The following is a 16,273-nucleotide window of genomic DNA, read 5'->3' on the forward strand; positions in this document are numbered from 1 at the left end:
AGGAAAAATATACCTTGCAGTTTGGGAAATATCTGTTGACTTTGTCTCTTGCTTCATCTGCAGCATGTTCCACCAGGGCCAATACATGTTCTTCTGCTGTACTGTCTGTTAAGCTACATGCGTTGCCTTCTGGTTCAAAAATACAACTAAAATAAAACAAAAAATGATTTAACACATAAAGATGACTTTTAAATTCTCCACATAAAGAAAAGTTTAAAATGAAAAGCTTCAACTCAAGCTATACACAACTAATACAAGCTATAAAAACATATACTGCTTTATTTTGCCCTTCCAAACCAATATCCTCCTGAATGTCCTTATCCTATCCAGACTAAACTATTGCAACTCTCCGGTGTGATCTACTAGAAGACTATAAGCACCATTCCAAACTGCACTGCATGACTTATTTACCTCTGTTGTTCCTCAAATGCTGCTCCCCTTTAAAATGCTCTTTACTGGTTGTCGGTCAGAAAGAACCAGCCCAGGCTTCTAACCCTGTCCTGTAAAACAGTCTTTAAAACACTGCCACTCTAATCCCACATATTATCCCAAGTATAACCTTCACTCGGGGAAAATACCATCTTCCAGTCTCACATCCAGAACTTCACACATACCTTGACTTTCTTACAGAGCTCTTATTATCTATTTGGCACCCAACATCACCTTCAAACACAACCTCCAAACTTCCCTCTTTGAGAAAGAAAAGATTCTGACCTCCACTTTTTCACACACCTGCCACTAAAGAGTGTATGATTCTGTACATTGTGTATTACTCTTATTTGTACTGTTTAACTGATTTTATGCATTGGATTGCTTTACTTGTGAAGTGCAATGGAAGGTAAACTCGAAGTCAAAACTAAAAGAGAAAGTGGAACCATACTATGCTAATAGTTCACTATATGTTACCATGTAGTTTTAAAAAGTCTTGCTAGAAACCAAACAAAATAATAGCTGAAATATTTTATGAAGAGAATTTTGCTTCAGGATTCTTTCAGAGGGGAACATGTGTGTACACCTAGTTGGATGTTTACATAATGAGGGTGATTTGATTATCTTATATATATTGTAAATATGTTTACAAACATTATGCAATTATTCACTTTAATTATACTTAATCCTTTACCTAATATACACTTTAATCTTTTACACTAATGTAAAATGCTTGAGTGGATTTTCAAAGTTAACAGGAATTTGTTTCTGACCCAACTGGATAAAAAAAAAGTTAACATTTCCACAAAATATGTAGTGAAGACTCATCTCCTTTCAGCCTTAATCTCTGTTGATGGAGAATATCAGTCAAACCGACTTTTCCCTTTACCTTTCCCTGGAAGTTGCTAGGTCTTAAAGCATGTTGTCTGAGAAGGCTAGGATCATAAAGAACTGGTGGAGATGTGGACTGAAGCTAAATATTACAGCTAGATTAATGTTATCTGTCATTGGGCTAGTTGTTTTTATCTTATTTTAGGCTTAAATTCAGCTTAAAATAGATTTTTAATTTATTTGTGGACAGCACAGTCAGAATAAAACAGAATCATTACTTGTTTACTGGCTTTTGCTCTTTGTAAACAGAACTAATGTGATGGTCAATATACAATGATATTTTAACGGTAGTTTATTTCCATATGAGCTCGAATATATTTGCCAAGAAAAAAGGCACAGAAGGTTTCTGCAACCTCTAATAAAATCTGTACAATGCAAGTAATGTACTAAAAATTCTATTTTAGACTTATGTAGACTTTTAGAGCCTGTATGTGTGTTGAAATAAGTATAGTATAACTGAACAGACCACCTTCTGGACAAGCTAGTTGCCTGGATGTTATAACCCTCTGGCTTCGGATATTTAGGTCGCAGACTTAGAGCAATATAGGCATCAATGGCATCAGTTTACAATGCTTCTGAGCCATTAGGAATTCACCGACAGGTGCATATAACCTGCAGTATACCTTCTTCAAACAGGTTTTGCAAATCCATTTATAAAAATGCAATACTTGCTAGAAACAAACAAAAGCCTGTTGCCAAATGTCCTAATGCAGATTAGGAAAGGTCAAAATCCTACACATACATACTTCAATTGTAGTTTGATAACAAGGCAAAAGATCCAATACAACACCAAAGGAAATAGCACATTCAGAAATTCGGATCAGCGATGACAGTCTTAATCAGCATATTTGATGCCATGCTTATATATTAGATTTTTATGAAAGGCCACTATAATATGTCCATCCATAATCAGGGCCCAAAGCACTTCTATTTAAACAACAAGCAAGGTCACGTGCCCAAATCTTAAGTGCCAAAATTATAAGTGCATTGGGAATTAATCCAGGTAATTCCATCATCATCATCCTCCACTAACTTCACTGATGAATTCACCTTCTTCATCTGATTGCAACTAATTTCCATTTATCTCTCCTACAGGTATGTACCCCATTCTGCCAAATCTCAGCCCTGTGTATGCAAGTGTTTTCCCCGGCAACCCTCATCTGATTGTATATGGTACGTCTCCCATTCTGCCAAATCTCAGCCCTGTGTGTGCAAGTGTTTTCCCCGGCAACCCTCATCTGATTGTATATAATACTCCCATTGTAAATTAATTTATTGCACCAACTTTAATCTCCTCATAGATTTATCTGTTCACTATCCCTTAGTTCCAGCTGAGTGCACATTGATATTTATCGCCCTGCCAACCCCTCCCTTCCCCAGGTTCAATTGATATCCCAAATTCATTATATTCTGATCAGTCCATCCATAATCAGGGCCCAAAGCACTTCTATTTAAACAACAGGCAAGGTCACGTTGGAACCCTGGTCATGTCCCCAAATCCTAAGTGCCAAAATTATAAGTGCAATGGAATTATTCCAGGGAATTGACACTGAAATTGGAACAGATTTGGACATACTATTTTACTCTACCACTCCCATCTCCTGTCTTTGGGCTGATTTATCCATCTGGACTCCAACACATCCTCTGCTGCTGCGATTCTGAACTGGTTTTTCATCAAACCAGCTCTCTGACTGAATCATCAATCCCACTCCTGGAACTCAACAAGTTTACAAGCCTCACTTGAACCCATAATACTGGACTGCTTCTCTTGGACTTCAGTTTTCTACCTTGTTTTGTGTACGCATATAGTTCGCAATTATCTGCAAAAATGTATTATTCACCCTGTTCTCTCTTTGTTGGCACTACTCCCTGTCCTCCCCAGTCTGATAACTCATTGTCTCTCTGTTCTTTCACTCTCCTTATTTCTCTGTCTGTGCTCCTGCACCTTTTTTCCCTACTGATACTTCCTGGTGACATCTCACCCAACCCTGGTCCCCCACACAACCTCCCCTTTCCATATACTCTCAGCAAGACACTTCCTTCTCCTAACCTCATCCCCATTCACCCTACCCATAGGTTCTTACTCCCTCTCTCTGGCAGTCTATGGAATGCCTGAACTGTTTGCAATAAGTTAACCTCTCGGAACTTTCTGGCTCTTATTGAAACTTGACTTTCCTCCTCTGCCCCTGCTCTCTCCTATGGGGGCCTGCATTTTACACATAGACACGTAGACCTGGCAGCAAAGTAGGGGGTGGTGTGGGTTTCCTTCTCCCACCTAACTGTACATACAGAGTCCTTCCTACCCCACCCTCTCTCATTTTCCCCTTTTTTGAAGTCCACTCTGTCTGTCTCTTTAGCCCCTTACCTCTCATTGTTGCTGTTGTCTACAGCCCCGCCTGACCAAGTATCACAATTTTTGGATAACTTTGCATCCTGGCTCCCACACATTCTTTCCCATGACCTGCCCACCCTCATCCTTGGTGACTTTAATGTTGCAATAGATGAGCCCAACCTTCCCTCCTCAGCCAAACTGCTCTCCATTACCTCCTCATTTGGACTCACTCAATGGCAATGAACATCAATGGCCCCACACACATAGCCGGACACACTTTAGACCTGGTATTTTCTAAACTATGCAACCTCACCCTCCTTGACAACTCGCCATTTCCCATTTCTGATCACAACCTTATCACCTTCAACCTATTGAACTCTTGCCCTCCCTTGCAACATCCCAGACCTGGTCAATGATAGAGAGATATCCGTAACCTTGACTACAACCTTTTCTCAAACTGCCTTGCATCCCTAACCCCCGTCGTCTCCAAAATCACCTCCCCAGATGATGCTGCCACCATGTTAAACCACTCTCTTTGGCTTTGGATAAAGTAGCCCCTGCCACCTTCCGCTATCCCCGACCCTGGCACACCAATCACACCAAACATCTACAAAAGACCGTTCGTGCAGCTGGGCAAGCTGAGCTAGCAGGGCAAGTAGAGAAAATCTGGCCTTAATGCTGACTTCATTGACTACAAAGCCAAGCTACAAAGCTTTAACACAGAGCTCACTGTCACCAAGCAAAATTATTTCTCCACAGTCATTTCCTCTCAAGTTTCCAACCCACGCAACCTCCTCTCAACAATTGACTCCCTCCTAAACACCATACCTGTTCCCCCCACAACATTCTTCTCTGCCCAAGACATTGCCACCTACTTTAGAGATAAAATGGACAAAATCAGACATGATGACTCCAACCATACCCACCCCTTCCACCTGTAAATCATCACTGATCTCCCTCAGTTCTGGTACTGTGGACGAAGTCTCTTTTCTTCTCTCAACATCTCCATCTACTACCTACCCGCTTGACCCAATTCCCTCTGATCTACTCCTTGCCCATTCCTCCACCCTGGCCCCTGCCCTAACCGATTTATTCAACCTCTCCCTTTCTACTGTAAGTACCCCTCAGCTTTCAAACATGCCATAATTCTCCCAATCCTAAAATAACCCTCACTGGACGCCTCCCTACCCTCTAACTACCGTCCTATCTCCCTTCTCCCATTTGTCTCTAAGCTTCTTGAACGCCTTGTTTAGAAAAGACTCACCGATTACCCGAGCACCAACTCTCTCCTTGACCCCCTCCAGTCTGGTTTTAGAGCTGCCCATTACACTGAAACAGCCCTTACTAAAGTGGCCAATGACCTCATCAGAACTAAGTCTCAAGGCAACATTTCCCTGCTCCTTCTCCTTGATCTTTCCTCTGCTTTTGACACTGATGACACCCCCTTCTATTACAAATCATGCGCTCCATTGGTATCAGTGACACGGCTCTATCTTGGTTTGCTTCCTATCTGTCTGATCACTCATTTGAAGTTTCTCTCAATGGTAACTCCTCCTCACCCACTCTCCTCCCTGTTGGTGTTCTCCAAGGGTCAGTCCTTGGACCGGTTCTCTTTTCTCTGTACACCTCCTCTCTTGGTAGTCTCATATCCTCCTTTGGCTTACAGTATCATCTGTATGCTGATGACACTCAAATCTATCTGTCAACCCCTGACTTGTCTCCCTCAGTCCTGGATAAGGTCTCATGCTGCCTGTCAGCCATCTTATCATGGATGTCTGACTGTTTTTTGAAGCTCAACCTGGATAAAACAGAACTCATCATCATCCCCCCCTCAAGTTCCAAATCTCCCTGACATATATCTAACTGTTAACAACACTGTTATTCCGCCCTCCCCTCAGGCACGTTGTCTTAGTGTCACCTTTGACTCTGCCCTCTCATTTACCCCCCATATTCAGAACATTTCCAGGTCCTGTCACTTTCACCTACACAACATCTCCAAAATCCGCCCCTACCTGTCCCGAGACCACCAAACTCCTTGTACATGCTTTTATCATCCCGTCTGGACTACTGTACCATACTTCCCGCTGGCATTCCACTAAGCCGACTCTCTCCTCTACAATCTATTATGAATGCTGCAGCCAGACTCATCCATTCTTCCCACCGCTCCTCTTCTGCTGCATCTCTTTGCAGATCTCTACACTGGCTTCCATTTCACCTTAGAATCAAATTCAAGCTCCTATGCCTTCAAATCCCTCCACAGTTATTGTCTGACTTACATTTCTGACCTGGTAAAAAATTACTCCCCCAGCTGCTCTCTCCGCTCCTCCAATGACCTACTAATGACTTCCTTACTCATAACCACATCACACGCATGGATACAAGACTTCTCTAGAGCTGCCCCAACTCTCTGGAATGGTCTTCCTCGTCCTATTCGCCTTGCTCCTACTTTCTGCTCATTTAAAAGAGCACTCAAAACCCATTTTTTAAAAACTTGCCTACCCATCTTCTTCTGCTTTTTGAAACCATCACTACTTCCCACCATTACATATCTCCCATCCTATTGTGTGTAAATTCCCCTACCTACTAGATTGTAAGCTCTTCGGGGCAGGGTCCTCTCCTCCTGTATCACTGTCTGTATTAGTCTGTTATTTGCAACCCATATTAAATGTACAGTGCTGCGTAATATGTTGGGGCTATATAAATCCTGTTTATTAATAATAATAATATTATTATATTACACAACACTGTACAGAGCCAAGTCATTTCACTAATTACTCCTCAGAAGGGGCTCACAATCTGATATGCTTAATACAGGCCATGATAATTCTTTTTTTTTAAGGGAGCGGGATTACAATCACCAATGTTTTTTGGAATGTAAAAGGAAACCCATTGAGAGTTCCTATTGAAAACACAGTCAAACACAAGGAGCACATCTATATTTGTGTAGGTGTTCTGGCAGAGGTTTAAACCTAGGTGCTAAAAGGCCAGGGTGCTAGCCATAGAACCACAGTGCTTTTAAAAATTTTGGTTATTGCAAATGTAGTGGAATCGCAACAGGACGGTCCAAAAAAAAAAAAAAAACACAGCGAGAGCAAAGCTGTGATGAAATATTCAGCAAAACATTAGAAGCCACTAAAGATACAGTGTGTCTAATGTAAGACAATAGAAAGTATGAAAACCATATACACAAACAAATACATACCTCTGATCCTCCTCAATAACCCTGCAAGAATTGTAAAAGAAATATGCTTAGAAATGACAAACTATGATACTAGATATGACAAGTTGATTACTTGTTTTCATACTTAAATGACAAAGCAAAATAGTAAAATATTTATTAAAGAATTTATTAAAATTATAAACTCCAAACAAGGTGTAAGCTGTACATTAAAAGCATGTTTTATTCTTTTAATCCTTTTAGGTTCAGTCAAATGAGATAACCATTAATCACAACACAAAAAACTGAAACACTGCATTTATGTAAATGGGCCCTAGAAAAAGCACTGAAAAGTTTAGCAAAATGTAAAAGATGCTGTATCTAGTGTAATCAAGCCCTTAGATTTAATACATGGTGAAATAGTGACATTTTGACACTTTTATTATTTATCATCTTGCCAAAGGCTCAGCAAATGAGAGAAAAATATATTTTGCATGGATAAGTGAATTATCACGGTGGCAGCAGTTAGTAGTTATTTTAGAATATTAAAATTACTAGACAATTTAACGACTTAAATAAATTGTTTACTTTAAACTTACCTAATGTTTGTATTTTTGGAGTATAATAATTTCCTAACGTATTACCGTATTTTTCGGACCATAAGACGCACTTTTTTTCCTCCTAAAGTGGGGGGAAAATCAGGGTGCGTCTTATGGTCCGAATGCAGAGGTACAGGGGCATATTTTTTTACTTACCTGTGTCCCAAACAGACAGAGGCTGACAGCAGCCAGTGTCTGTGTTCCTCCATTGTGTTCCCCTGTGTCCCAGCGTGCGGCACTTGTGCCCGCCCACGAAGGCGGCGCCGATTGATTTGATGAATGCCGATCGGCGCCGCCTTCGTGCACAAGTGCCGCACGCTGGATCTCAGGGGAAATCAAATCAATTTTTTTTTTCTTGTTTTCCCTTGTGCGGAAAACCTGGTGCGTCTTATAGTCCGGAGCGTCTTATGGTCCGAAAAATACGGTACTTGGCAAAAACTGGCAGTAGTTCAACTACAGACAACTTTTATCCCTTTTTGGGCTGAGTAGGGAAGGATAGAACCTCTATAGGTTATCTGTAGCTAATATTTTTCAGCAGAAGGTGAAAGTGGGGACATAGACTGTAGAAAAATACAATAAAATTAGAACCTCTCGTAAGGTATTATTAATATTGTCTGTCTTCCTGTCCCAGTAACAACTGCTTCTGTCATTTGTCTTTACATGAACTAAAAGTTTGGTAAAACCTCCTCAAAAATTATTAAAAGAAAAGATTGAACCTGAAACAGTTTGTAAGTACAAACCTTCATGAAGTTCTTTACAGATATTGTAAATATACAGTATGTATTATAGACATAACAGTGCTGAACCCAGAAATTTTTTTAAGCTGGGTGGGAAGAAATTTTAGACGGGTGGCAGCCCCTGTATTGTGACCAAACTCTTTGGTAACCACCCAAAAACAGCCAAGTGGGTGCTGAAAAGTGCCGGGTGGTGCGCCCAGCTAAAAGTGCCTGGGGAGAACCCTGCATAACAATCTCAATATTTGTACAAGTTGTAATATAATAGTTTCAAGTCTCAGTGTAGATTGTGAAGTAAAAGAATGCAAGAGGATATAGTTGATTAACACAGCACATTATAAACCTTGCTAGATATACAGCTACAAAAAGAAATAGATCCATAGCAACAAAAAAGCTGAAGACTTCAATATTTGACATGTTGTCACTATTGCATATGTATTGGGTTGAAGAGCATTGTCTATGATACACCAATGTCACTTCCCTTTGGACACCTGCAGACTAGCTTTGTTACAGGACTGCAGTTTTCTAAAGCAATATTGATGTCACAACAGAATTCCACAAAAAAGTGTTTAGGGATAATAATGAGGCAAGAAATCTTGCTGCAAATAGTATAACCTTTCATGCTGACAATAATGCAGGAGGGAATAAAGTAGGATAAATGTAATAAGTGCTTAGTGTCTGCAACGCATCTGCACAAGAAAATAAAATACAGCATGTTATACACCATTGCCCTGTAGGTGAATCAAGTGATTTTTAGGTTGGTAGCTGAAGTGGTAAGTGGATAACATTTGCAGTTCGCACTGGTTTCAATTGTTCCCCGAAACTTTTTTTTTTAATAAAACAGCAGCTAGTTCCTATTTACAAAGTAAAAGCCTGAAGATATAAAACCTGAACACATGGATCAATGGCCTAAATCTTTACCTAATAATTTCCTTGCTTGGCTTTTTAAATTTCTTTGTCATCTCAATTGGAGCTGGGATTGGAACCTCAGGAACAGGATCTTCCACTGTAGTATCCTCATCTCCCAATATAGCAGCCTGCTGAGAAAAATCCATGTCCTGCATAAACGACATACTGCGCTTCAAAGCTAAAAGCCGTTCCTAGAATCAAAAAGGACAGAGCAGCAGGGACTTTATATTTACTTTCATAGCAAAAAGGTGCTATGATGAATGGATGGGATGGGAACAATATTACCTCAGTCCTACTATGCTAGATTTTAATGCTTATGCAGCAGGGTTGGGTATTTCTTTCCAAAACACAGCCATGCAAAAACAGAAATAAATGTTCATGATCAAAATCATCAAAAAAAAAGCATTCTACAAATGTTAATTTGATTCAATATAAAAAGCGGAAATTTTACTTTGATAGTAAAAGTATACATCTATAATAAACAAACAGCAGATATATCTATAATAACAAATCAAAATTCATTTTAATTCTTTTTCTTCTCCATAAATGTTAAAAATGTTCAATATTCCTACATCTATAAGTATATGGCAGATGAAAAACACACGCATGGAAGATGCGATAACCTTTCAATTTTGATCGTACTTTACTCATCATTTTGAAACCTGTATGAAGTAGCTTCTTCGCCAACTTGTAGTATACAGTCTCTGGACGATTGTATGTCATTGCATTATCACACATAAGTTTAAAATCGGCCTGGAAAATATATAAATTAAAATAAATGATAAAATAAATAAAAAATAAAAATGCAAACATTACACTTCTTTGCTTTTGTGGAAGAAATGAACTGTCATGCATTAACATGTAGCGATAAAGCTGGACCTTTCTGTAAGGGTTTCTATTTGCCTAAAGGTCAAATTTTCTATTTGCCTAAAGAAGAAGCTAACATTTTTTTTGTTTTGGATAAAAATGCTTAATTGCCAGCTACTCATGTTGCCAGACATCTGACAGGTGTTACCTACTGTATATGAATCTAAAAAGTTTACCTTATTTTTTACATGTTAAGACTACTATATAAAACACATCAATTTAAAAAAAATTTCCAGAGTTGATACTTTGTAGTTTCTATTTTACACGTAACATACCTTAAACTCTGTAATTGATTTGTACTCATTTGCAGAAATTTTTTCTTTCATAGTACTAAAATCCATAGGATGTTTTATTATCATAAAATAACCCGGTGCAATTTGATCCGTCACTGGAAAAGCAAAAAATCCATGTGGATCTTTCCTGTTAGGATAAATAAGTGAGTATTATCAAAAATATAAACATAAATTAAATGTGTTTTAATTTTACATACGTGATTTACCACTTTTGGGGTAACCTTTCCAAATGTAATATATATATATATATATATATATATATATATATATATATATATATATATATATAACACATGTTGCCAAATTCAGGGGGGACTTGGCGTGTAACCGCAATTTTCTCTTGAAAAGGGATTAAAGGGCCTGTATTTGAACACATTAATTGGGATCAAGGCCTGGAGTGTCCTGGAAGGAATAGGTGGGCCAGGCACCTCATCCATTTTCAGGTCAAGACTGAGAATGGTTTGAGTCAGGGGAAAGTTGGAGCCTGATGCCAGATGTGGCTCGAGTGGACAGGCTGTGTGCTGCCTGCATGTTGGAAGAGTTTAGGAAGACTCACAAAGTTTGTCTGTGGAACTGATAGAGAGCTAGAAGGCATAATTTGTATATTGTGTAAATAAGTATTGAACATGTCAACAATTTTCACAGTAAATATATTTCTAATGGGGCTACTGATATGAGATTTTTAGCAAATGTCGGCAACAACCCAACTAATCCACACATACTAAGAAATGAAAACAATTACGTTCATAAATTATGTGTAACACAGGAAATGATAAACAGGGAATAAATATTGAACATACACAGAAGAGGAGGTACAAAAAGCTATGTAAAGATAAAAAACCTGATGAAATTTGTCAGTATTTAGAAAGCAATCCTGCCCCCCATCAGTGCACATTAACATCAGCTGGTTTAGTAGAAAGGATATATATATATATATATATATATATATATATATATATATATATATACTAATATATAAATACACACACTATACTATTGTGCCTAAATGCTTTCTAGCACTTAGCACCACTTTGTGAACAAAATTATGTGCTGCTTCTGATCTACTGCTTATGGTCAGGGTATTCGGGTATACCCGACCCGAAAAACATGTGGTTCACAGGCGCGAATTCGGCGCTCCACAGTGCCTAGGGACCTCCCCCATAATGTCTAGGACCCTCCAATAAGAGCAGAGATCCTCTCCTCCATCTTTGTGAAGGCAGGCAGACAGAGGCAGCCATTGGCCAATATAAGGCCAGGGCTTGCATGCATTTACCACTCGTGACAGAGATCTGCTAGCAGACACAACCTATCTGTGCTGCTGGCAGTGTTAAAATAAAATAAAATTGCTGCAGTTAGATAGTTAGACTGTTTTACTATTAGTGAAGATAAATAGTTGTGTATTGTACTGTATTGCTCCTGCCCTGTAGTCAGTCGTTACATACAGGCAGCTAGAGCCAGGGTACCGAGACGGCGTGCACACCATCACACTTGTACCGAGAGACAGTCAGACAGACGCAGTGATAGACGTCACATTTGTATACTGTGCTGAATATTACAAGCGTCACTACTGAAGAAAAGTGCCACATACAACACACACAGCGCACTTGCATTTTTTTGTGTAAACTCCCACCCCCCCCAAAAAAAAAAATCTGCTTACTATGATAATTTACACTTTGTAAAGCATATCAGCTTCTAGCCAAAGAGGAAGGGGCAGCCAGACATTTTAGCGCTGCTGGTGGTGATGCCGAAGAAAAGTGCAACATACAACACACACAGAGCACTTGCATTTTTTGTGTAACACCCCCACCCTCACAACCTCTACCCCATCGTCCAATATTTCTGTGGTTAGCATTAGCAGCATCCAACCTTCCATCCCCCAGATGCTGGAGCGCAGGAGAAAATGAAGTTGCGATGCCTCAGCCAAACGGGTGCAACCACTCCAAGTGCCCTGCAGGAGAAGGACGGCATATGGCTAACTTTGCACGGACTCCAGCCAGGCAAGGTCGCGTGTGACAATGGGGCCAATCTGCTGGCAGCCCTGCGTTCTGGGAAACTCACACACGTACCTTCATTGGCCCACAACATGAACCTCATAGTACAACGCTTCCTTGCAAAGTACCCAGGCCTTAAGCTGCTGTTGTTGTTGAAGGCCAGAAACTTGTCAGCGCATTTCCGCCGGTCGTACACAGCCAGTGCCGGATTGGTGGATTTACAGCAAAACCTCAATCTGCCAGTGCACCGGTTAATTTTTTAATGTGGCCACTCATTGGAATTCCACCTTTTACATGCTGCAGCGGCTCGCTGGCTCGTTTGAGACGCTTACCTACATTACCTTACTTCAACCTTACTTCAACCCTGCGGAGTGGCTGCAAATTGAGGACTTGTGCACTGTATTGGTACCTTTGGAGGAGGCGACCAGGATGATCAGCAGGAATCAGACCTGTGTCAGTGACACCATCCCCATCATTTGCCTGCTGTAACAGATGACGGTGGAACTCAAACACGACACAGAGCTGACGCTCCATCCACCCAAACACAAGGCGGCATGTTCCGTGGATGGCAGGACCAGGCAGAGGAGGAAGAGGACGACCCTGTGCTGCTGTTCGACCCACAGGAGTCTGTGTCCAGAATTCCCACAGCTGTGGGAACTTTGAGCCACATGACAGTCTTCATGCAGGAGTGCATAGCCAAAGACTGGTGCATACAGCACATAAAAACTAACACTGACAACTATTGGATTGCTACATTACTTATGTTACAATGTTACAAGCCTGAGATAGAACAACTCATCCTGCCCCAATACAGGGGACCTAAAATGCAGCACTACCAAGACTTATGCTCAGCTTTTCTGTATGCCAGTAGCAGCAGGGATCCCTATGGCAGTCACATCAGCCATGACAGCCAAACAACTACCTTAAGCGACATCCCTATTTAATGTACAGCGCTGCGTAATATGTTGGCGCTATATAAATCCTGTTTAATAATAATAATAATAATAATGGGTGGCAGCAGCAGCAGGAGAGGTCGTCTAAGCCAAACTATGCAGGCTTTTTTTGAGCAGAGGAAAGACGCCAATCATGCAGCAGTTGCCAAGGACAGTCAGCAGCGCTACTCAGTCATGGTGCAGGAATACCTGAGCTCATGGGACATCTGCAACCTGCAAAGCCAGGACCCACTGCGCTACTGGGCATCCAAGCTTAAGCAGTGGTAAGAGCTGGCAGAACATGGCTTTGAGGTCCTTGGCTGCCCAGCCACCAAGTGTGTTATCTGAAAGAGTGTTCAGTGCAGCTGGGGGCGTAGTGAGTGACAAGCGCATTGGCCTCTCCACAGAAAATGTCGACCAACTCGCTTTCATTAAAATGAATAAGGCTTGGATCGGCAATGACTTCAACACCCCCTCTGCAGAGTGCACGGATTAGTCACCAACTGCTGCATGGCCTGCTAAAACCTTGACGGGAAGAGCACTTTCAAAGCCTTCTGCTTCTCCTTCTCCCCCTCGTGGCCCTCTACCTCTACTCTGTCTCTGAGGCCTTGCAACGGAGCTGTGTAAATGGCTAATTTTTGTACGGAGGACGTCCCTAGGGGCCCTCTACCTCAATCTACTTTGAGGCCTAAATTACTTGTAACGGAGCTGTGTGACTGGCTAATTTTTGTACGGAGCTTCTCCCCCTCGGGGCCCTCTGCCTCTGTTTTGAGGCCTATATAACTTGTAACAGAGCTGTGTAACTGGCTAAACTTTAGACTGAAAGACCCCACCTCAGGGCCCTCTGAAGCCTGTGTATGTCTTGTAATAGAGCGGTGAAACCTGGCGGCTAATTTTTGTACCGAAGGAACCCCCTCGGTGCCCTCTCTGCCTCTCCTCAGCCTGGAAAAAATTTAGCATGTTCTTTTGACCACCCCATAAAAAGGCCTTGCCAGCAAAATAAAAAAGCCTTTCTGATTTTTTTCTTGCCTTGTACAGTGTTCTAGGTCCATGTGTTTTAATGGCAGTAATTGATTCTCCACCTGGACATGTCAGATTCCGTTTTATAATTAGAGCCCATGAATACTGGAAAACTGCTATATTCATGTACTTAACCAAACTCTTTAATTTCAAAGGAAGTATCCAAGTCCCATCCACATCTTACCGTTGCAGTTGCCGCAGAAAGTATTCAAGAAGCTGTTGTATTGGTGTACTCTCATTTTCTGCTGTACACGAAAACAAACATTTGATTTAGTTGCACATAAAAGTATAACCAATATAATTCAAAATTTAACGATTTTACCTGGATGTGTTCTACAAGCCCTGACAGGGCGGTCTGTTGCAGTTTCAACCTCTACTTTTTTATTTGGCTCAAAAGACTCAGTTTCGCCATCAGAATCACACTGTTCCTTTTCACGTTTTCTCTTTTTCTCTTCCTATAAACATAAAAGAATACTATTCACAAATTCAGGAATGTAAAATTGCAGACATGAAAAGTTCCTTTTTCACAAATGCCAGTACTTGATGTACAAAAAAGTATTCCTATGTACAAGATTAAACCACAGTAAGTAGTTGTTTCAGTAGTGTGAAATCAACCAGTTATGAAATCTGATGTTCATGATTTGAATATTTTATGATGTACATAATTTGCATCTGAATTATACATTACAAATGTGTTTTCTTTTAGTTTTTGTGGTTTGAATCTGGATTCATTTTCAGTAATATTAAAGGACGCTGTTTCAATTTTTGAACTAGTAGTGATTTTTTTACTCTTTTTTTGTTTATGCTATTACTTTATAGCCTATTGGTAAAAATAATCAATGTACCCTTATCATGCTTAGGTTTTCTTTATTTTAGTTTTAAGGTTACTGTTATTAATCTTTTTTTAGGAAATAAAATTACAACAACACAATGGCATAGGCCTCGCTGCAGCATTTGGTCCCACACTTTAATATGTTAAGGTTTTAAATAGAAGCCCCATTCATGTTGGCACTGAAGTCTTGCATGGTCAGTTGGATAGTGTTTTTGCTTTCTTGCCAAAAGGTCATTTTTGTCTCCAGGTTGGAGACAAATCAGACTTTAAAAATCGTACCTCTAGAGGGGGGAATGGTTTGGCCCATGTCAGATAACGTGACAAGGTGGGCACCAAATGTGCATTGTATACATTTTTACCACAGACAACCACAGACAACTTCCTTGTTCCTTCCGATTCTTGCTTAGTCTTGCATTCTGCTAGTGCACTTGTCCCTACTGGTAGTATACAGAAGCATGAAGTGGTACCTGCAGCCCACCCAGGTTGCACAGGCAGGTATGCCAGATCCTTCAAGATAACGTATACATTTGCAACACTACAAGAAAATTTGCAGTTTCTTTCAGCACAATTCTAAGAGCATGACAGAGATACCAGGAGACAGGCCCTTACTTAAGTTGAGCTAGGCAGGACCATATAACAACAACCCAGCAGCAGAACCAGTATCTGTACCAACTTCAAAACTGGTACATTCCTCACTGGTGCCCCTTCCTCTTAACAGATAGGAGCAGGTTCACAGGTGTCAGTATGGATCAATCAATGTGCCCTGTTGAGGAAATTTCACTTCCCGTTTGCAGATACTAATGTAAAAAAAAAAAAAAGAAAATAAATGAGGAAATTAACCTCACTAAACAATTGTTCACAATGGAAGACTGGTCACCTCTTGCTGTGTTGTCATGTATATAATTTTAAAGAGACACACTGCTATCTTACGATAATACTACAAGTGGCATACCTTCCTTCGTCTTCTTTCTTCTTCATCCACATGTTTATCTTTCTCTGACTTCTTCTTCTTTTTTTTTTTTTTTTCTTTGTGTCGCTCACGCTGTTCATAATCTGATCGATCGTCATAGTAACTAGAGTCATGTCCAGATCCTGATAATTCAGTCACTTCACTGCCTCCAACTTTAAGAACCAGTTTTAAAGGTTTTTCAGATGGTTTATCAACATAATCTGAATAAAGAGAAATATATGAAAAATAATTAAAGGTATTGAATTAACCCCATTAAAAATATATGTATAAATGCAGGCTTACAGCAAATGTTTCAAATACAAATAAACGTTATTTAA

At 40.2% G+C, this 16,273-nt stretch overlaps 1 protein-coding gene across 14 annotated transcripts in view; it reads right to left on the bottom strand.

Moving 5' to 3' along the window:
- BRD9 (bromodomain containing 9) overlaps window positions 1-16,273 on the bottom strand; it is a 36,013-nt gene that overhangs the window by 11,965 nt on the left and 7,775 nt on the right. For 4 of the 14 annotated variants that reach the window (XM_072412036.1, XM_072412040.1, XM_072412033.1 and 1 more), the window contains exons 2-9: window positions 15,939-16,156; window positions 14,477-14,609; window positions 14,339-14,399; window positions 10,194-10,338; window positions 9,694-9,804; window positions 9,064-9,182; window positions 6,855-6,875; window positions 14-146 (exon numbers count right to left, since the gene is read on the bottom strand). In XM_072412036.1, coding sequence (XP_072268137.1) covers window positions 14-146; window positions 6,855-6,875; window positions 9,064-9,182; window positions 9,694-9,804; window positions 10,194-10,338; window positions 14,339-14,399; window positions 14,477-14,609; window positions 15,939-16,156 — 941 coding nt within the window. Of the gene's footprint in view, window positions 1-13; window positions 147-6,854; window positions 6,876-9,063; window positions 9,243-9,693; window positions 9,805-10,193; window positions 10,339-14,338; window positions 14,400-14,476; window positions 14,610-15,938; window positions 16,157-16,273 lie in introns of all 14 variants that reach the window. The other 10 variants (XM_072412031.1, XM_072412038.1, XM_072412028.1 and 7 more) reach the window with 4 other exon arrangements.

The sequence above is a fragment of the Pyxicephalus adspersus genome, chromosome 5 (assembly GCF_032062135.1).
Source record: "Pyxicephalus adspersus chromosome 5, UCB_Pads_2.0, whole genome shotgun sequence".
Taxonomy (NCBI): domain Eukaryota; kingdom Metazoa; phylum Chordata; class Amphibia; order Anura; family Pyxicephalidae; genus Pyxicephalus; species Pyxicephalus adspersus.